At 40.0% G+C, this 22,631-nt stretch overlaps 1 protein-coding gene across 1 annotated transcript in view; it reads left to right on the top strand.

Moving 5' to 3' along the window:
- LOC118324350 (contactin-associated protein-like 2) overlaps positions 1-22,631 on the top strand; it is a 45,975-nt gene that overhangs the window by 3,709 nt on the left and 19,635 nt on the right. Inside the window, exon 3 of the mRNA XM_035656651.1 lies at positions 10,354-10,547. Within this exon, the coding sequence (XP_035512544.1) occupies positions 10,354-10,547 (194 nt within the window). The remainder of the gene's footprint in view (positions 1-10,353; positions 10,548-22,631) is intronic.

Consider the following 22,631-nt stretch of genomic DNA (forward strand, 5'->3'; position numbering starts at 1 on the left):
ATCACAAATATTTTATCTTATACACCTTCAGTGTGATGAAAATGGTACAGACTTTTGGTAGCCGGGCTATCTTGCTATGTGGCAGGGAGAGAAGAAACCTTGTTAATGGGGTTGGAGAAGTCAACTGGGATTTGGACACTGATGGTTCTAAGTGGTTCTTAGTTTGAAGGAGTAGATCCTGAAGTAGATTCTAGGGTGGGTGGTGCAGATGGGGTTTTGAGCCATTTCTTTATGTGTATAGTCCATTTTGTGACACACTAAAGCCACAGGAGGGTGAGTCTACCTGATGCCAGCCTGGCAATATTATCAGTGAGGTCAATAATTTTCTTAGACTTGGCAAAGCTCCTCCAGAGGACATTCTACAAGTATTGTCAAAGGCTGAGTAATACTTCCTTTGAAAAGTAAGTTGACTTTTTCAGCTAGAAGTGGTGGACTGCCCTTTTAAGAACAGATTGTAAAAATATGCCATATTCAAATTGACACGACATGCTTCTCCACTCGGGTCATGGGAATTTTTGTACTCAAAAACAGGGTCGTGTGCCAGAAAAGGTTTGACGATCACTGCTTTAACTTTTAGCAAAAGAATGACAAGCTCCAAACAGGTTTTCAATAGTCACATAGCAACGACATGAGCTGTGATCTGCACCTCACACACGGCTGTGTTCAGTGCTGCCATCTGAAGACAGATGCCCTGTGGATACAGGTTAAAATAGAAGAGGCATGGAGAATGTGACGACAAAAGAGAGAGGAGGGCATGTGAAGAAGTGGAGAGAGGAGGCGAGGGAGGAATGGAAGACATGGAGGTGGTGAAAGAAAGGTTCTTGGAAGAGTGAGAACAGACAAAAGGGAACATAGAGCTGAAAATTAGCGAGGGGCAAGTAAAGTGATAAGTGGTGAGCCGTGCTTGACAATATGAGCCAAAATTGTGCAAACACTGAAATTCAGCTTCAGATTTTACAGAAGGATGTTTAGTTTTGTGTAATCACAAAAAGAAATAAATCAAACTTCCATGTGGGTGCATTTTATTACCTCTGCCACCATGGAAACTGCACTTGATAATGGGTTATTTTGACGTAGCTTTCATTCATAGAAAACTTGTCGAAAAATAATTTAGGCTTTGGCCACAATGAATACCTGCTGTTTTTTAAGAAAGTGATTTTGTGTGTGTGTGTGTGTGCCTGAATATGCCTGTAGGCATGCGTGCATGTGAGCATGCATGTGTGCCCACGTTGCTGCGCAGTGCAGACGTGGCCAAGCATGAGATTGGACCGCTAATCGCAAACACGTGGCCACTGATCTTTATATTCCATTTTCTTTTCTCCTCGTCTCTCTCTGCTTATCCCTCTTCCTCTGTGTTCTCTCTCCTCCACTCTGCCTCATCTCCACCCTCCATCACATCCTTGTCTCTCCTTTCTCCCGCTCCCATCTCATTTTCCCTCCATACACTTTCTAGTTTCTACAGTAACATTCTCAATCCCACACTCCATTTTCTCAGCCTGTCCGCTTTCTTTCGTCCCAGACCTCATTATCTTTTTTTTTTTCTCTCACATTCTTACCCTGATACATACTTTTCAAAGTTTTTCCAAAGTTTTAAGAAGTTGCACTGTATCCCTCCTTATTCAAACGCAGGACGTCACAGTACTGCAATACAACTGTGCTCTGTCTTGCTGCACAATTAACCAGATTCTTCTTTCCTTTTTATGCATTGCTTTTCGCTCTTTGTCATCTGGCAAAGTTGTTTGATGTCTCTAGCCGTTGCAGTCATCCATCGATAATGGCGGTCCGCTCCTAATTAAATTACTCTGTCTCCATCCGCTCCCTTTGCTCCATGACAGAAAGATGAAGTACTAGCAGAGGGCTAACCAGCTGTTTTCTCTCTGCTTCCTTTTTCCGGCGGCCTAGCATCTTAATTAATTAAGATCTTATACTTTCTGTTAATGTGGTTTTGTATGAAAAGCGGCAACTTTGATAAACACACTCCAATACATTCTCTCGGGTGCTGGAAGACACAAACATAATGGCACACACGGAGCCACAAAAGTGTTTTAACCCGCATGCGCAGAAACTAATTCTGTTACGCGCTCGCCCACACATCCTCCCACACTGAGAGTGAGACAGGGGAGTGATGTTCTCTTGTTTGATGCTCTGCTTTGCCATGGTCACTTTTGTTTGTGTGTCATGCTTGTCAGCGGCTGCTCGTCACTTGTCCAAAATCACACAGTGTCTCCATTTCTCTGATGTCGTGTTTTATAAATCTTCATCTTTTTTTTGTACTCTCTCAGTCACTTTCACCTGTTTGATCCCTCTTTGTTCCTTCTCTGCTCTATATTGCTCACTTACTCCTTCTGTTTTTCTCCACTCTTACCCCTCCTCCTCCCGTTTCTTCATTTTCTACCATTAGTACTGTAAAAGCCATTTACCCAGTCAGGCAGTTGAATTAAACCACATACTTCCCATTTCCCTGCTGGGCTGTAAAAGTTAAGGACATCATCACCACGCATGCACAGATATTCACACTCCAGTTCACATTTTAACTTTCTGTGGATTATGCACACAGTATTGTACATACTGTGTGTTTACATACAGTACTGTATGTATGTTTTCATATTTATTCCCCAGGGCCAGCTCTAGCCATTTTTGGTGCCCTAGGTGAGAATAAGATATGGATTTATTGCTCCTACTGGCTAGCTACTACTAGCATTACATTTATTGCTACTCAGCTGGCTAGCTAGTGTGTCGTTCATTTTGTCCAAAAGAACAAATCTTTTGGGTGAACAAACTGTACTGAAACACATCCTGAAACGATCCACTCTCAGTCAATTCAGTTGAGCTAGTCAGCTGAGAGCCAACGTGCAGTGATTCACTGACTCACTCAGATGGATCCTCACTCACTGAACGTACTACACACAGTGAACGTGTCCTCAGCCATGAGTGATAGACAGTTCAAGCCTGCCCCTCTTCCTCTCCTTCATGTCTTGACGTCCCAAATTAGAAAGTAGCACAAAATATCTCCTTTTAATAATTAGGTGTCGCGAAGATATACGTGCTGTACATAATAGGGTAGAACTTAGTTAGGCAGCTTTTCTGTGCACGCATGTTACTGTTTTGAAAAGAGGACAGCTGTACACACCCACTAAACAGAGCATGTGCGCAATATGAAACAACATGTGGCTGAGCCATGTGGCTGTCAAAGCTGTGGTCAAGCACTGAACGACTCAGTGAACAAATATTTTAAACAGATCTTTTCAATGAATGATTTTTAGTGATTCAGTACACTGAAAAGAACTGCCATACCCATCACTATGGCTAGCTCCTACAAATAACACATCTTCCACCACTTGTCTGGGCTTTATTTTCCTTCTCCTCTTTTCTCTGTTTTTCATCTTTGCACACCTGAAGGCTTGGAGGTGCGATGTGTGTGTGATGTGCATAAAAATGGTAAACCATCCCCCACTTTCAGTGCGCACGGTTTGTGCAGACCAGATGGAAAATTGTGAAGAACAAGGGTGCAAAGTGTATTTCTTCTTTCTGTAATTGTTAATTTGTTACATCAAGGTAGAAAATTAAGAAGGGCACCCACTGGCGAATTTTTTATTTTTCCTTTGAGGGTAACCAGTGCCCAGCAGAAAGTGGCTCTGTGGGCGACCACCTACTTCGCCGATGCCTTTAACTGTGGTAGGAGTTATGGAGTGAACCCTGTGACTTGTCCAATTAGGTGAGCTCTGATCATCTGTATCTCTAATAAAAAACAACAGTGGAGGGAGTCAACTTGACAGCATGACAAGAGATGAACAAAGCAGAGAAAAGATGGCAGTGAGACTTGCTAAGACAGTGCAACACTGTTTGATTTAAGTTCAAAGTAACCAAAGGGAGCTTTCATATCATTGCTTGTGGTCTGGTCTAATGACATAGTTGAGGGTTTCTCAGACTCCTTGAATTGAAATGTGTGAGATGTGATACAAGAAAAATATCCACATAGATTGCATCAGTTGACAGATTCAAAAGACAGCCATTTTTGGGAATGGTTCCCAGAGGGCATATCCATGTTTGATTTTCTCTCCATTATGTTCCCCTGCCTTTCCTAAGTCAGCACATTGCTAGTGGTACATCTATCTATGCCCCCCACATTACCAAGATGAATTTTTGTGGCTTTTACTGTATGTTCATTGTTATTGGTTTTTGTGAAAAATGGGCAATAACTAGCTTTATATGGCCACTTTGTTTTCAGCCTACAGATACTGCTTTTAGGCCACTAAAAAAACTAAACAATTGATAAAAAAAACTTTCTCACCTCTGTGCGCGTGTACGTGTGCATTCTTGTGCTTGTGTGTGAGAATATTTGTGGTCATAATCAATACTGATATCAGTATGATTCCAACTGTGTTACCACTGCTACATTGCTGGGTTATCTGTGTCATCACAGATAGCTCAAACCTTGCTTTGCAAGCTTGGAGAAACTCCAGCCATGTTTTTCAGCCTCTGTTGGCTCCTTTTATCTCAGAAGGAGCTTCTCTGTGTGAATTCCATTTGGCCAGTACAGACCTATGAAGGGCATCGCACAGGGACAGTTTCACTTGGGTAGCTTTCAGGTAACAGATTCATCTGATTTCTAACATGCTGGGTTTTTTTATAAATATGCCTGCATCAGTGTTGTCACAGGAATTGGTCCAGAATCAAATGCATTATAAGGATATACTGTAGAGTGGCCATACGGGATAGGGGTGATCCCTACAGACAGAATTTTAAGCCATTGCAGAATGGGCTGATAAATGGTTACGGTATATTATCGATACCAGTGAATTTCCCTGGTGTGAAAAAATCTGATTGGATTTTTTGCCATTTTTAAATTCATTAAAGGATGTTCGATCAGTCTGACTGCGGCTATTATTAATGAATCTGTTACTTTGTGTCGATCCACTAATTGTTTAGTCACTAAAAGCCAAAGGCTCTTTCTCTCTTCCTTTCTCTCTAATTTATAATTATAACAATTATATAAAACAGGAGAATGCACCAAATGCACACATTAAGGATGCTGAACGTTGATTTGTATAGCACAATTCATACACGTCAGCAATTCAGTGCTTTACAAATGAGCAGATAAAAGATGAGGAAGAAAAGAAAGAGAACAGTGTTTTAAGTCTAGATTTGAAGCTGACTACAGTTGGAGCACTTTTGATACAATCAGGAAGTTGGTTCCATACTTTTAAGACTTATATCAGCTTGAATGGAGACCGATCTAGGTGGCAGTGGTCCTCCAGCTTTAGCTTGTTTTGCGTCCAATGCTTTATTCTCTCTGTCCTCCTTGGATTTTACTTATCCTGTATCCTTTGTCCTGAGATGTATCGCCTGATCTTTTTCTCTGTTTTCCTTTCTCCTTTTCTTCATCTCTTCCTTAGAGGTGGTTTCTTTGACCTTCTCTGCTCTCCCTGTTCTCTCCCCTATCCTCCCCTGCTCCCCCTCTCCTCCCCAAACATCTGTGTGTGTGACAGGTGAGAGAACAGCGACATTCCCTCAACGTTCCACCCCTCCCCCTTCTCCTCCCATTTTTTCCTCCTTTTTCTTTCGCTGGTGCTCCTGTTCGCTCGCTCTCTCTCTCTCTCGTCTTACATTCCCCCATCGCCAGCCTCCTCCTCCATCTCCACTTTATTCTGTCAACCTCTTCTCGCTTCTTCCCTTTCTCCCTCCGGCTTTCACCTTTCCCTGCAACTCTGTTCTTTTTTTTAATATATCACTCTTCACCCCCCTCCTAACCTCTGTCAGGCTGTCCCTCCTCCCCTCTCACCTCTCATCTGTTCTTCTTTTTCCAGCCCTCTCACTTCCTCTCCAATCTATGACAGCAGTTGCCCATCTCACTGCTCTGGTCCCTTCTTTTTTTTTTTTTTTTGCTCCCACACATCCTTTATTCTTGTCCCTTGTTCCTCCCCTGACCTCTAACATCAAGCTCTTTAGCCCACAGCTCTCTTCTCTCATCGCTTTTTTTAGTCCGTTTTTCCCAAATGCTTGCCATCACTTGCACAATCTTTTGAACCTTTACGTCTCTATGGACTTTTCAATCTATCTGTCTCTCTCTCATTCCCATCTGTTACTTTTGGTAACCCTGTAACCCTAACATGCCTTCTACTCCATCCATCCTCTTCAACCCCTTTTCCCTTACCATCACCCTGTCCTTTCATTCACCCCTTTAAATCATGTTCAGACCGATGGAGGCACTTTTTCAAAAATGCAGTCTCCTCATTGATTTGACTGTGCAGTTGGGCTCTGGCAAAGAGAGGCACAGTTGTCTGTCAAAAAAGCTGAACATGGCAGCTCAGCTTTTGATGCAACACAATGCAGCATCATCCAACAGTGCACTGCGCTGGACAATCAAATAATACTTTTTGCATATTACATTGTATTGTAAAAGCAGTAATTTTGATGTTCAATTTTGGATTGTTGAGAGGGAGGATCCAATTATTTCTGACACAGTATCTGTCCAGAGTCCAGAAAATCTTCACTGGTGGTGTTATAAACTGCTGTGAATTTGATAGTTCCTCAAACTCATGGATGTATTGAGGTACTCAAACTGGACTTGACTGGCCTGGATCATATGTCATTTTCTCACCATCTCAGCAACACATCAATACTGTAACAGTTTGTTTATGAGGCAACAATGAGGAAGACCCAGATTCAGACTCACAGCCAGAACAGGTTCAGTAAAAGGAACTACTGGAAATAATGGCAGACGAACAGGCTAACAGGCAAAGCCAGCAGGTTTAAACAGATGTGGCATGTAATCAACAGGATGGTTCAGGTGAAAATGCAGTTACAGATAGAATATAATAATGGATAATTCAAAGGCAAACAGCAACATTCGCAATCTGACAGAGAGACAGTGTTAGTGTGCACATATATATAGAGAATGTAGCATGAGAGACAAGTGTGCAGGTGGTTGTAGTACTCAGGTTACTGGGACTGGCCGGAAAGTGAGAGGGCATTTGACATACGGCTGGTAAATGGAAGATCTGGAAAGTTCCCAAAAAGTGCAGGGGCCCTGTCAGTGACTGAGGTATCAGGGATACAAAATGTGTGGTCATGACATGTACTACTGCAGTTTCTTGCATTTTTTTTTTATTGCAGTCAAATATTCACTTTGAATGCCTGCCTAACATGCACCAATTGTAGGAGTGTGGGCACCGTAGCAGTCGCACTGCAGGGCAGAGAATATTGGAGGTTTGAAATTCAATTCCCACCAACCAGTAACAACCGTTTAAGTGGCCTTGAACAATGTGTGAAAATTTACCAACAGCTCGCTTTGTGTTTCTCAGTGTCGAATATAGAATTGTATTTGCACTTAAGGAGTGTGAATGTGAAACAGAGGGTTGGATGAAAAGCATTTTGAAGAAATACGATTTCATATGTGGTATCTGACAGTCTCAAATAGTTATCCGTCAAAAGATGTGACAGTACAAATGTAGAGGAATATGCCATATTATGACAACGTACGTTGAATGGGTATGTCAGTAGTGTTTGAGGATATATACAGAAATAGAGCCTCTGCTTTCAGATGGAATCCCTAAATACCATGATTGTCTATACAATGTACAATCACTATGTGTGCAGTAATAGCCCCATACATTGCACATATATTCTAACCATTCCTCTTTCACTTTGCTCTATTGACCTAAACTCTACCCATAACTTTTCCAATCTTTGCTCTCTCTTCCATGTCATTTAAACCCACCTGCATTCTAACTCTGTTGATGGTGTCCCCTTTTCAGTGTTGAATGGGTTCGGTTTATCTCCCAAGTTTCTCATCCTTTTGCCTCTTCTCTGTTCCTTCTCCCCCTCTTCACTTTGGCCTCATCTATCACCTTCTTTACCATAACTACATTGCTCCCTTTCTGTCTTTTTTTTTTCAACCCATCCGCATTCTATCTCATCTCTGGCCTCCCCAGTATCAGAGCCATAAAATCCCCTCATCACTCCCTCCTCTCCTCACCTCATCCATCTCTCTTATTCTCCCTCATTTCCATTTTCTGCCTCCTCCCTTCTTTTGTCAAACCCTCAACACACACCTTCTCGTCATTCCTTCCGACACCCCATCCTCCGATCTTGTTTGTAGTGTCACACTGCCTTGGTCATTGTCCGCTCAGCTTGGTTTCTTAATCTTTATTTTCTACTGTCTGTGTACTTATCACAATCACCTGCCCCTCCCAAACCCAATTCCTCCCCCTCTCCTGCTTTTGATAGTGTTTTATCCCCTCAAGGGAATGGCTTTGCTGCAACGGGTTTTGAGGTATTGACGTTTCCACTGATATGTGCCTGGTATCTTTCAAGGCCGGGGCTGGAGTGTAATGGCTCTGTAATTGGATAAGATATGGGATTTTTGTCGTGGGGGGATACATCACAAACTGCCTCACCCTGTATTTTATCATTTGACTATCATCTCTCATGCCTCCTCCACCATGCTTGGTGCTCTTCTCCGACTCTCTCGTACCTTGTCGATACTCTCTCTCCCTTTCTCTAACTTTGTGTTTTCTCTTTCTCCCTGTCATTTTTAAATCGGTCACTCCCCTTCACTTGTGCCTTTAGCCCGTCACTTTCTTATCTGTATTTGTGTCCTTTAGAAAAAATCCATCACAGAGAATCAAAGGAGACGGCCATGACATGGCCAGTTTGCAGTCCATCCACCACCCACTCTTCCCGATAATCATTTCACAGTTGCATTCTGTCACAGGCTCGGATGTTTGCAGCAAATGATACATCTTGGCTTGGTTTGTTTGTGTGTGTGTGTGAGAATGCAAATGTGTCTCCACATGTGTTTTATGCACTCTCATTTGCATTTTTTCTTTTATTTCTCACGCTGGTTACACTGTTCTCACAGTAGCCTACATACAATGTTGGCATCACGCCTCTGTTTTCATCTCGTACATTTTAATGGCAGCAGAAATCAGGTCAGTGGGATCCAGTCCAGCATTTTACTTTCCCTTCTGTCTAGCAGGTGCCTTGCTCTTTTGTTTCTGCATCATTTAACCTGAGGCTCATTTAACCTGCGAGGTCCATGGGAGTTTGGCCCTGCCTCAGGTAGACACCTGGAGGTGTGAAGGGGGTAACTTTGGAGGACACGAGCGTTTGTCTGGAAATGAAGGCAGAGCCATGAGCTTTCAGGCTGGCACAAGGACGCCGACTGTCACTGAGTGGATTATGAGACAAACACAGTCATCTATTCCAACAGTCGACACTGTAGCCATGGGAAAATAGCACTGAAATGCTCTCCTTTGATGCTTTCACGGATAGTCATTTTCTTCAAAGCAATATTTCACCTTGGTAGAATGTTTTCCAACTTTAGTGCACCTCCCCTGTAAAGGAGATCATAAACCTTCAACCTGAGAGCTGTGATTTTGTATTTATTTGCCATCCTCCTGGACACTATGCAAAAAGTTAAAGAGGAGTTCAAATAATTTAATTCTGAACATTTACACTACACAGATGTGTGCACTGAAAACGAAATATCATGTTAATCTCCACTCAAGGATGCACATATTGAACCAGAGCTTAGCTGGAAATGAATGGAGAAAACCTTATGTAACTGTCAGTATGAAGTGGATTGAATTTGTGCTTTACAGTATCTAAATTATCACTTATTTACATATCTAAGGAATGTGTCAGTACTTTTTGATAAATACATATGATCAGTAATATTGTGCTCATAATCTAATCATGGTTTCATTCTTGGTCAGTTTTATCTTTCAGCTGAAACTGTCTGTACTTATGTGGATGCCAGTCGGCTTCCCAGCATTTATAAAATGTCATATTATGTCTTCAGTACCAATATTAAAAAGGAATCCGTCCTGAAAATGCCATACATACTAATGCCATTACTCTAGAATCTGAGGTGTCTTCTGTGTTGGGGAGTGAATAATTGATACTGAAGAAGAGTGTACTCGTCATTCTTGTGAAATATCTTTATAGTCAGCAGGCTCTAGCCCTGTATGCAAAGCTCTTAATAAAACATCATGTCTCCCACACTACTCCAGTGGCTGTCTTGGAGCAAAATGTCTGCTATCTGCTGGACACTAAGCATTAATAATAGGATTGAATATAACTCCACATTCCCTTTGTAAAATGTCATTATGGTGGTACCATGCTGCTTCTCTTCTTGTCTTGGAGAGCACCAACTCAGCCTGTATGAGCAAACAGGCAATCTTTGCTAATAATAAATTAATAAAAAAAAGCTTAATTCCTACTATTTATTGCTTTTTAATTATTTATTCCTTGGCCAGACCATTTTACCTTAGACTGTTAAATGGATATAAGAAATTTGAAGACAACCTTTGACTTTTAACTCATTATAAAATGTCACGTACTCTGCAGGTGCTGGTGGATGGTCACCTCTGGACAGTGACCATTACCAGTGGCTACAGGTGGACCTGGGTTCGAGAAAGCAGGTGAGCGCCATAGCAACGCAGGGTCGCTACAGCAGCTCTGATTGGACAACGCGGTACCGTCTCCTCTACAGCGACACAGGAAGGAACTGGAAACCATACCACCAAGACGGCAACATTTGGGTGAGTGAACATGAAATGTGTGCGTGTGTGTGTTGGTTGGTGTGTAGGTGTGTGTGTCTGCATACAAAGCCATGGGCACAGGCTATCAGATAGGGAGCAATAACATCAAAGACTGAGATCTAGTTGGCTTGCTTTTATATTCCCAGTGGGTGATAATTGTAGATCCAAAGCAATTTGCATGCATCATTCTATTTTTTATGTCCCCTGTTATTTATTTCTCTGCATAAAATTGAATGTATGACTCAAAATGTACGTGTTAAAAGGACTGAACCGAATGGAAGTATTTTATGATAGAGGAGGACACTACACAAAATACATAATGTTTTCTTGTCATTATTATTAAATGTGAAGGCTTCCTTTTCACCTTCACATAACCCTGAGCAGAAAACCTCTGTGGGAGGAAAACTCTGAGTGCTACAGTGGTGGTGCACATAAATATTCATCAATTAATTAGCTCAGTCTTCACTAAATGTAACATCTCAACCACATACCTTATTCAAGCACTGATGGGTTCTAGATGGAAAACACATGGTAAGAACAACATGTGCAAATGAGCCATTAGCACTTTATTGCTTGATTTTGTACGGATGTGATCTCAATCTGGCTATATCTGTCTACATCCCTTATTCCAAACCAATAGACCCCTGTGACCGGACTGTTAGCAAGTACCTGAGTGGAGCATCTGACAATCCATGATCATTAGCTAATAGGGTAATAGCCCACACTATTCACTGTTGCTGTACATTGAAGGGGTACAGGTGATAACAGATGGGCTTTCAGCTAGAGGAAGGGAGAAGAGAAGAATAGCCTTGTCATGAATAACATTGATACACCAAGCAAGTCAGCAGAAATGTAAAACCTAAAGTAAAGGGGAGAGGCTGTTTATCTCCAACGGTGGAGTCAGTGTTTTTTTTTTTTCTGCTAGACTAGTGATCTGAAACTGCTGGCCCGGGGGCTATTTCTGGCCCTCCATCCCCCTCCTTCTGGCCTGCGACATGATGTCAAAAATATAATATAATCTGACCCGCATTTTCATATCAATTTAAACTACCACTACATGTACAATTGAAATAAAAACACAATGCTATTTTTAAAAATGTATTTCGTTGGGCGCAATATGATTATGTACGGTCAAAGGTGCCTGCGGTTGATAAGAAGAGAGCAGGTTTCAGGCCTTCATTTGTTTTTTGGCTCAGAACAGCAAAGATGATGATATAGAAACTGCTGTTTGCATTTGTTTAAGTATTATGTTAGTAATGGAAATATTTTCTGAATATTGGACGTAGAAGTGTCATGTGAGATGACAATACCTGGAGTTTAAGACCCCAGTGCTAGAAGGATCCTGTAGAAAGACTGGTGATGGCAATTACTGAGCCCTGTTGGATCCTCAGGGATCTCCTGTGAAGGCCATTAGGTCTATGTACCATACTTTATTAGTCAGGGGCAACAAACATTAGTTACCATCAATATGGTATAAATGTATCATATTTAGCAAAAAGGCTGAAAGAAGCAAACAAGATATACAAAACCAGAAAATACAACATTAAGGACATACTATTACAGAAGTAAACCTAGTAAAAATAATTACAGAAGAGACCATGCATACATACAGTATATGCAAAATACTTGTTGATCCCTGTTTCAGTGCATATCGGAATGTTACTAAGTAGAAAATCCAATAAGGCAAAATGTTTTTTCCAAAACTGTAAATAAACAAATAAATCAATGAATAAAAAGTCAAGCAGTTACACATCTTCTTCAACAAAGATGTACTTTTACATCTAATCCAGCTGATCTACTCCAAATGAGAGATTCAAGGCTGGTTAGTTTTCGGCTGCTATATTTTGTCAGTTGTAGATCTGTTTACTTCTAATTCTTTGTGGCTTTTTGTGTTGATCAGTGCAGGAAAAAGGGTTTGCTGCTTTTTAAAGCTACATATGAAACATTTTACTCTTTGCTTAGATTAAATAACATTACTTCAGCCTATTGGTTGTCGAACAAAACTAATTCTGAATTATTTTGTTTGCTTTCCTGGTGAAATACAGAGTTTCAGTGCATTTTAATTTTGAGTTACTTTTCCAATAAAATATTGTTATGTTTCTTGCTGCTATGTTTTTGTTTTACCAAGTTAAATAAGAATAACTCAGTTCTTACACTCCGAACCAATTTTCAGTTCTCACAATCTTTCTTCCTTTCTGACCTCCTTTTTCATAATAATCTTTAACATTATAATCTGCAACTGCACAGCTAGATACCACTAAATCCTACACACTTGTCCTTCAAGGAAGTGTTTCCTGACAGATGTAATTCAGGGCAGAACTTTTATGTAGTATGTCCTTAAAAGTCTATTCCTGAAAGGAGGAAAAAAAAGGGGCCTGGCCATGTCCTCTCTTTAAAAGATATAGAACCTCCATAAAGATTCATGTGCACCATCACACTTTAAGGCGTAACTACACCCTTCAGTTCTGCTAGAGAACTCCCACTTGAAGCAGAGACTGGGGAAGGTGGGCTGCACTCCTCTGATTAGAGGGCATTAACACTATGTTTTTATATATATTTTTATGATGCAGGGTCACCCCAAAACATTCAACTCTATCTCAGCATTTGTCTTAAAATGTACAATGTGATTTAAAAGAGCAGAGGGCATGTTGAGCCAATTTTAACCCACGAAATGCAGCGAAACACAAGTTTCATAAATTAAGAAATAATGCCAATTCTTGCATTTTGCACTTTGCATTTATCCCCAGATAGCTCCATGATTATTCTCTCTTTCAGTACTATTAGGACCATTTGCAGTGACAAATATGGATCTTTTACAGTTAAAGGAAATTAAGTTGTTGTTTTTGTGTGCTGCATCATAATTGTTTGCCGATTATTATTTATTCAGAAGTGTTTTCCTTCTGCCATTAAGCCTGATTCATTGCCCCTAATATTCCTGCAAATACTCCAAAACACATTCATCTCTTGGATGTTTTTGTAACTATAGTCGACTTTTTTCAGTTTTGCCTAGATGTATGACATATATATTGCTTTTTAATTTATCGCCAGTGTAATTCAAAATATTGCCTATGTAAACAAATGCAGAGCCAATAATTTTAAGCTGGGCATATACCATCAATAATCCCCAGCGCAGTAACAAGCAAAACTGGAGCCATTTGTTTCTCTCTGTCTCTTGTCTTATTTAGAAGAGGCTTTGGGACACACATGCTTCTACACCTACAAAAGCTAAAGATGTGCCTTTGCACAAGTCTAGACCTTTTTTGTGAATGTGTGTGCGTTCCTTTGTGTGTAAGTGGTGGTGATAATATTGGAGCTATCAGTGCTATTGATCAAAGGGACAGGTGGGGATGGTAGGGCGCTTAAGCCAACTTAATGTCTCACACATACACATACACACCGCTACCATCAGACCCTGTTTCAGCCCATTCAATCACTTTCGGCTCAGTCCCATTCACCACTGGATGAGGTTCACACAGCCATCTCCAGAGAGAAAACCACCTGTCCTGCAGCCTTATGCATGAACGACCTATTGAGGAACATTTTGCCACCAATCACCACCTGCCGTTATTCCACACTGATGACTTAACTCTTTCACTGTCAAACTGAGAGGAACACTTTTAGTCAAAGCAGTGTCGATGCTAGCTTAACTGTTGTGACTGTGATTCACCGGGGTGGATAATTGTTAGAGACCTGGCAACTGCAGTATTGGCTTTGTGAAAAATTGTGTTTTTTTAATGTCTCACTAATGTACTACTGAGGAGTCACAATGACATTGATGAATTACTGTGATAATTAAAATACCAACTGTTGAACAGAGGACAAAGCCTAAGGAGCTGTCAATACCTGCAAACTTGAATTCATCAGTTAAATATCATACTGATATGGGGAACACTCATTGGCTGTAATGGAAAAGGCAACACCTCTTCCTCTCCTGTCTCATCTCAGGACACAATCTCTTGTGTCATCTCCCCATTTAAACTGGTTATTCAGATCCTGCCTCACTAATCTCCGTTTTTGGCATGAAGCTTTGCCAAAATCAAAGCAGCATATTGTCTTTTCAAGATCTAAAATTCCTCCCATCTTGATTATTTTGCAGCTCACTGTTTACCACCCCGAGTCGCTCTTCATTGTCTCAGCTCCAGTTGGTCCAGAATGCAGCTGCTTGACATCTCACTACTCACTAACACAAGTTGTATGTCACACATCACTCCAGTGCTGGCCAATCTATATTTGTTGCCCATCAAATGTAGAATTGATTGTAAAGTTCCTTTAATCACCTATAAAGTGCAACATGGGTGACCGTGCCTTTGCAGTTGTGCAGCTGTTATTGAGTTCTTTCTGAACTATTAAAGTAACTAGTAAATGGAGTGTGTGCTGTAGAGCAATGTGTTAACAGGTCCATATTGTTTGTATCTTGTGGTTTACCAGGATACAAATGCCGTAGACCTCAATAATACATATAACATGATTTGATAAGTAACACTGAAAAGAAAACAGTGTTTGTTGAGAATGATAACTCCACAGGGTACTTTACCTAAATGTCATTTTCTGTTTGCCGAATTGCTTTCTAAAAACCTTCACAACTTAAAATTACAGTACAACATGTGTTGTGAAAGTTTTGAGTACTCAGTGACAGGTAACAATTTGTCATTGAAATGTGTATCTTGGAAACCTTTCAAGTGATCATCTTAATGTCCTTTGTCAGAGTTTGATTCCATAGCCACAGCGTCATGATTTAATATGTGTCTCAGTGGGAACATTAAAAGCTAAATGTGGTGTGTAGTGAATTCTGTGAGAGCACAGAAATAAAAAAAACATTTTCTGTCTGACTGCACATTAAAACTCAGTTAACTTAACCATTTTAAGTCACGTTTTACTTTCACACACTTGTTTACCATAACTCTTATTCAGATAATGCCAGCAGGCTCTGTCTCACACTGTTTATTCATGTGGTTGAGGGGCTTGAAGCTGCACATACACCAGGTCAGTTGACAGTAATGTATGTATCTAATAAACTAGCACAGCCAGGGCTGCAAATCTTGAGCTGATACTGGATCAAAAGGGGACATGTTAATAATGTTTCTCACTGGACCAAAGAAAAATCGCCCTATATGTGATTTTTGGTCAGTTCTTAAATATGATATACCCGAAACTGCCTCCATACAGCTGGTTTTATTTTCCATAATTATTGTATAATGTATGTACCTTTACCTGGTATGAGGGGTGTAGACAGCAAAGGTCTGGGTTGCATTCAAATGATGCTTGTGTGTGCTTTTGTTGGTTTTAGGGGTCAGAGGAAGTGTAAGCTAGGAGGCTACACCTGTACTGTACTGTATATGATTATGTTCCACATGTTGCTAATATTCAACAAGAATGGCACAACAGCAGTTGCCTCACAACAAAATAATACATTGGGAGAAAAAAAAAACACAAGTCATACACAAAATCTTTCACTGTAAATCAACATCACAGAGAAAAAGTATCCTTGAGATTAACAGTGGAATAGGACCCAAATAATTTTTCAAGCCTCTGTGCTTGGAAACACATTAGTGACCTTGTTATCTTGTCAGCTGGCCTGTGAGCCATTTTGGCCCATGCTTGGAAAAAAAACAGGGCATAAGGCGTGAGCCAAGTGAATTATAGTTACCCCTAACTCTGACAGGCCTACTAATCTAACACATAGTGTTATCACTATTTTGGATCTTCATGTTGTGAGATTAACACTTCTTTTTCCTAGTGTCCTCATAGCCTATGAAGAGGAATTTCTTCAACTAGGTCACCCACTGTATGTAGAAATGTGCAATTATTTCCAAATGTGGTGCCTTATGGCAAGAAAAAAAAATGAGAAAAAGGCTATATATCATCCTAAAGTGTAAAATCCTACCAGAACACATTGCGAACACTGTGAATGAAGCTCCGGGGACCGCATCCGCCTCCGTATGCTGATTCCACAGCTCTATATTCTGCCTCAAAACAGTGACAATATCTTATTCCACCACCACATAATTGAACAACTTTTCTTCCAAATACACTGATATTTTAGCGTCAACTTTTGCTCATCGCTAGAGACAAAACAATACCGTATGGCAGACAGATTGTTTTAGTCCCTGAGTTTGGAGACTCCCTTTAGACCATCCCTGGAGGCAGGCCTACAAAAAGGAAGTGCAGCTTGGAGTACTGAAACTATCAAGTCTCCCAAAACAGAAACAATCATGTACAAATATGAGCACAAATTTCTAAAACTGTACTTGCACTGCAGCAAATGCAGTGACTTCCCACCAATTGAATTTATTTATCTGTGATATTTCACAGTCAATTGATTGTAAGAGAAAGAACAGCAACAAGAGAAATTAAAGCACAGTGCTGACTTTTTGAACTTGAGTGATTTTTTTCCAGCTGTAAGATTTAAACCTCCACGTTTTTGCATCAGATTAAATACAGACATGAAGTGCCTCATACATTTCCATTCACATTTAGGCATTTGGCTGACACTTTTATCTAGAGGGGCTTACATTAAGAGGAAAGATAGGAAAGTAAGTGAACATTAATGCAAGTAACCAGAGAGACAGCACTAAAGCAACAAAGATAAAAAGAGTGCTCAAAACCTCTTGCATATGTATTATAGTGCTCATAAAATTGGGGTGTATATGAAGATGCAGGAAACTAGTTTGCCCTTAAAACGAGTCTTAGGCTATAGTCTTTTAGACACTAATAGAAGAATAAAAGCATATATGATTAAAAAGGCTTTATTATGATGAAGCATTCTTTGTTTGCTGCTTTTATTCTAATAATAATTCTAAAAATCTAATGTAAATGTACCTCACTTGAATCTGCAGCCTGCTAAATGTCAGCCTTTACTTGAGTGATTGGGAGGGGGTGCTCCACATGCAGAGTGCTACTATAGTTTCACTTTGTGTTTACTATGCCTTGTGACATACATACTTTTAAGCTTAACTTATGGTGAGTCTGGCATGACTACGGCATGGACCATTTCCCTTTCCCTCTGAAGCTTCAGAATAAAAAACATGTTTGTGTGAGTGGGAGAGAGAATGAAGTGTCAGCTTTGCTGTGATAATATCAGGAGTATGAGACAGAGACTCATTATGTAAACAGAAATATTTGACTAATATATTTGCTGTAATTATAGCTGCACAACATAGCCTGCAACCATGTCAAGTGTAATTGCTGTTAAGAAAAGCCCTCAGATGTTTGAATAATGATAGCCTTTCACTAACTCGTCTAGAAATCAATTCAACCAGCCCAATATTCCACCCAAACCTTCATACTCCTGCTCTGTTGTCAGGTTAACCACATTCACACCATGAGTAATTCTATCCAAGTGGTGCTTCACATAAATGACACTGTCCTTGTCATGATAGAAGATGCATTATGGAAGGAAATATTTTCTTCAAATGATAAATGATTGCTTTTACCAGTAACACAAGAGAAACAAACATCTATACTTAAATGCCTTTTTTTTTTTAGTGATTACTAATTATTCCGGAGGGAAGGACCCATTACTAAACATTATGTAAAGAGGAATATGTTCAATCATGCATGATTCAACTCAAGTTGGTGGTTTCCAAGACACTATGTAATGATTTGGGTCGCAGATGGAGACGATCCATACCTATCACCCAAACAGCAACTGGTGCCAGCTGAAGAGACAGATTCAGGAGGGGATCAAAGGAGATTAAATGAGGGGGCACTCATTTGATATTAATGTAAGATCTTTAAAAGGTTTAGCATTCAGTTTGATGTGTGTATTAATAAATATTATTCTTATGTTTGGATCCTGGCTCATATTGACCCAGCGCATAAATTGCTAAAAGAGGTAACCAGGCACCCACATGCATGAAAGCATGCACACATTCAGTCACAGCAGCTACTGCTACCATTTGCCATTGTAAATGAATTACTACATTAAGCGTTAAAGTCCAAAATGTTTTAATTTAACTAAACAGACCACAGAGGACTGTGTTGCTCGCAGTCATGGATATGACTTTTCTGTCTTTTTTCATCTACATTGATAAAAAGTCTTCTCTAACTTTCGGCTCTGTATCTTGATCCGCTGCAGTGACTTCACAGGGCTTGAACGTCAGCCTTTTTAATGTCACTTCACTCCATTCCAGATAAGAATTGTATGGAAATTAAAAATTGCTGAGTGTGAATAATGAGGGTGATGAATTGAAATAGATAGAGAGGACACCTCCCAGTGGGTCATAGAAGTTTCCTGTAACTTGAGAGGCTGATATGAAATTTGAATAGTACTGTTGTGAACATGACATTGTACTTGTGTGTCAGTGGATAAGATATGGCACTGAAAAGTTTAGTCAAATTACGCCTTTCCCATTGTATGGACTGCACTGTCTCTGTGTTTTATGATCGTGTTATCAAAAGGTTTGTATTAACCATTTCATATCAGTGCACAGGTGGGGCTCTATTAAAGGATGTTTATTTGGTCCACAAGACTGTTGCTGATGAGTTGTCGTCTGACTCATTTTGCCGAATAGATCTTGCCTCTTTCCAAATGGTTTCCGTGTGTCTTCCAACTAATGTCAAAGCTCTAGGTTTGTAGGCGTTGCGTGCTGCGTGAAGAGGAGTCATAGATGAATGAGTGTGAAAATGCCGGCCCCCTCAAACATCATGTCAAACCACACTCACATATAACGTTAGTATAAAGTGTGAGCAGGCGCAGACGTATGCACACACACACAAACACGGCGACTTAGCTCCATGTGGTGTGTGCGGTTTTATAGCAAAGCCAGGGAGGCAGTGTTCACTCTATCAGTGTTGGTCCCTGGTGAGCAGAGGGGAGAGAAGGTGCCAAATGTTCACAGGCTGAGTAATGGGCTCTTAAAGCTCTATTCTTTCCCTGTGTGTGTGTGTCTCTCTGTGTGTCTCTGTCTGACTCTCTGTAAAATTTAATTCAGTGTGGGGGAATATTTTGCACACCAATGATAATTTAGTGAAGTTAAAGGGGGAAATACTGATGATGGCGACATGCTTAAATGTTTCTTGACTTTTACAAAGCACTTTTTTTTTTTATTGCTCTACAGTAATTAATTAGTCAAAATGTAAGTGTATGGAAACGTATTAGCATGAAATGTTCTGGAAGTGTTCTTCATTTTTCAGCTAATAAGGTATGTGAAGCAAAGAAAAAGATTCCAGTTCCTTTTGTCACCAGCTCTTTAGCAGCTTCTTTTAGCAGGTGAGAGCAGTTAATGAGAGACTGAACTGAATAGCAACTCTCCGGCACATGGCTATAATGGATACAAAGGGATATAATAATGTGGCAGCTCCAATAAAATAACATAAAGACCATTGAAAAGCACCTTGCTTGCACGAATAAAAATTTGTATTAAAGCATTTGACGCTCAGAAATCAACAAAAGCGTACGGAGCAAAAGACGGACACACAGTAAACGGCTGTAATGATAGATACAAATATGCAGTACTGTTCAAGCTCAGGGTTCTTCCTCAAATAGGAATACTGTAGAGGAGAAACAGGAGAAATAATGTGAGCTCTTCACTGTGATAGACCACAATATATAAATGATATCAAAAGCTAGATACATGCAGAGGAAGATGAGAATTAACATCAGTGAACTTATTAGTAATTAGAAGAATTAACATGTTTTAGGGTGATGCTTTTACTCATAACAAGAAACTTTCAAGAAGAGAGAGAGAGAGCACACAATCAGAACTATGCAAAAAACTAATCAAATCACAAAAAATGGCAAAAAAAGTTACAGCATAAGTTACTCATTTAGCCCATCTGGAGCTGTAGACCCAGTTCAGAAATCCATTTAGCTTCTCCCTGCAGCAGAACTTGGTTGTGGTCTCCACCCCTAGTGGGAGGCTTGATTGACTGTGTAGCCTAGAATTTTAATTCTATGTGAAAGTGTGAAGAAGTGGTTAGCCAGAGGAGATGAAGAATGCCTCCCGTTGAGGCAACTTTCTGTGTTCAGTATAAGGCCTGTTCCCATTTGCTGTATTTTAACCACATATAGTTTCAGGGAAGGGACCTGAATAACATAAACCCACCCATGGGAGGCACAAGGTGTCAGATTGATACATTTTGCACTTTTTAGATTCATAAACTGCTTTAGTTTGTTGGAAAGAGGGCAGACGAAGCCATGTCCACACAGTGGAGGTAACTCCTCTAATGGGACAAGTGGTGGTGTAGTGCAATTTTGTAGTAGGAGACCTGAATTGATCACAGCAGGCTCTGAGGTTTATTTTATATTTAAAAGTTACAATGGATTTCTCTTTTAAAATGTCATGCAACTAGGGATGTAACGATTACCGGTGTAACGGTAAACCACGATAAAAATGTTGACGATAACAATTACCGTTTTCATTTCAAATATCATTATTATCACGGTTGATTCGATTACCAACGGTGTGGAACCGTGTGTTTAAATTCTTCCCAGCGTCCTTTCGACTTTCCTGAAGAACAACGTGCGTCCCGCTTTCCCCGACACTGGTACGGTCGTGAGGTCCTTACATATATATTCCTGTGTGCGGGCCACGAGTTTGGCGGCAGTACTTGCAAAAGGGAAGGATCTGGCGAGTCTGCGTCTGTTTTGAATCCACAGGTTTAGCCGCGCGGTTGCTGGCAGAGCGTCCTGCATTGGTGCGGCTCTAAGGTGAGTTGTGCAATTTGTTGTGGTTATTGCAGTGTTTTTAGTACTGCCTGGCAACAGCTTCACTTACTTTTGTTATTTCCTGTGTTCCGGGTTTAACTATGCTTTTAAAGTTGAAGGCCTTGGTTTAACAACTGTCGCTACCTGCTTCGGTTGCTATTTGTTGTTTGTGTGTCAGTGCGCACCGTCCGTATCAACCAAATCAACACAAAGGTTTTGCTCACCGGCCCCACTGCCAGGGCTTGAATCGATTCAGAGGATTTAAATGAATCGATATTGAATTGGGAAAAAAATATATTGCAGTGCATTGATGAATCGATTATTTTTTACCCACCCTAATTAAGAATGCTGAGGGACAGTTGATTGAAGATAGTTTCTTACATTTTGAATCTTTTTGATAAGGTTTTGTAATATAAATAAACACTGTTTACACTTTTTTGAAACTATTTCAGCTTGTGTAGGCTATCAGTGCTTTCTTGAACATATTGAAAACACTTTTCAAAAAATAAACCGCAAATAATACCAAAAACCGTGATAATTTTTGGTCACTATAATCCGGGAGTTAAATTTTCATAACCGTTACATCCCTACATGCAAACATCATTCTTCTACACAGCTTTCTCTTTCTCTTTTGTATCTTTTAATCTTATTTTATTATTTTTTGAAAGTAACTTTATTTTCTGTGTGATTTTTTTGTGATTTGAATAATTGTAATATTTGTATATTTTGTATATTTGTATTTGTATAATGTTATATTTTAATGCAACCAACTGCAACAGGTCACATTCTAGAATAGGCCTAAAAAAACCTACTTGGCAATAACAAAATTGATTCCTGATATCTTGATTTGATCATTTAGCTTTACTAAAAGCAATGTACTTGCTATTTTTCAATACAATAAGCTTGTGTTTTAGGAATTCACACTACGTACACAATCAAGTACACAACAGAAAAATTTAATCTATTCTACTATATTCTACAGTTTAAAGATTGATATACTTTAAAATTTAGCATTACTAACATTTTGTCTGTTTTCTTTGGCACGTACCCACACAAAACAAAAACCACCCACAAGGCTTCAACAGAAACACAAATTTAAAAATCATATGGCCCTTCTGTTTTGTCCTGTAACACTTGTTCGATAAAACAAAAGAACCAGACCAGGCTGGACTGATTTCCCTGCTCTCTGTTAGGAAAGGAACACACATACAAATGCAAACACACACAAACACAACAACAATGCACCGAACTCTGGGCTGCTCTAAAACGGGTCCAGACAGCAACTAAGAAAGCCCCAGAAAATAGCTTTCACTTGTTGTTTCTCAGTATCTGGAGATCTTTTTTCTCTGGAAAGGCTAATCTTCTGGCTGTCAAAAACGAGAAACACACAAACACACAGAGACAGAAATGACAGATGCACAATTCATGAAATGAAA

This window comes from Morone saxatilis, unplaced genomic scaffold (genome assembly GCF_004916995.1).
Source record: "Morone saxatilis isolate NCDOM2014 unplaced genomic scaffold, NCSU_SB_2.0 Contig0, whole genome shotgun sequence".
In the NCBI taxonomy this organism is placed as follows: Eukaryota; Metazoa; Chordata; class Actinopteri; family Moronidae; genus Morone; species Morone saxatilis.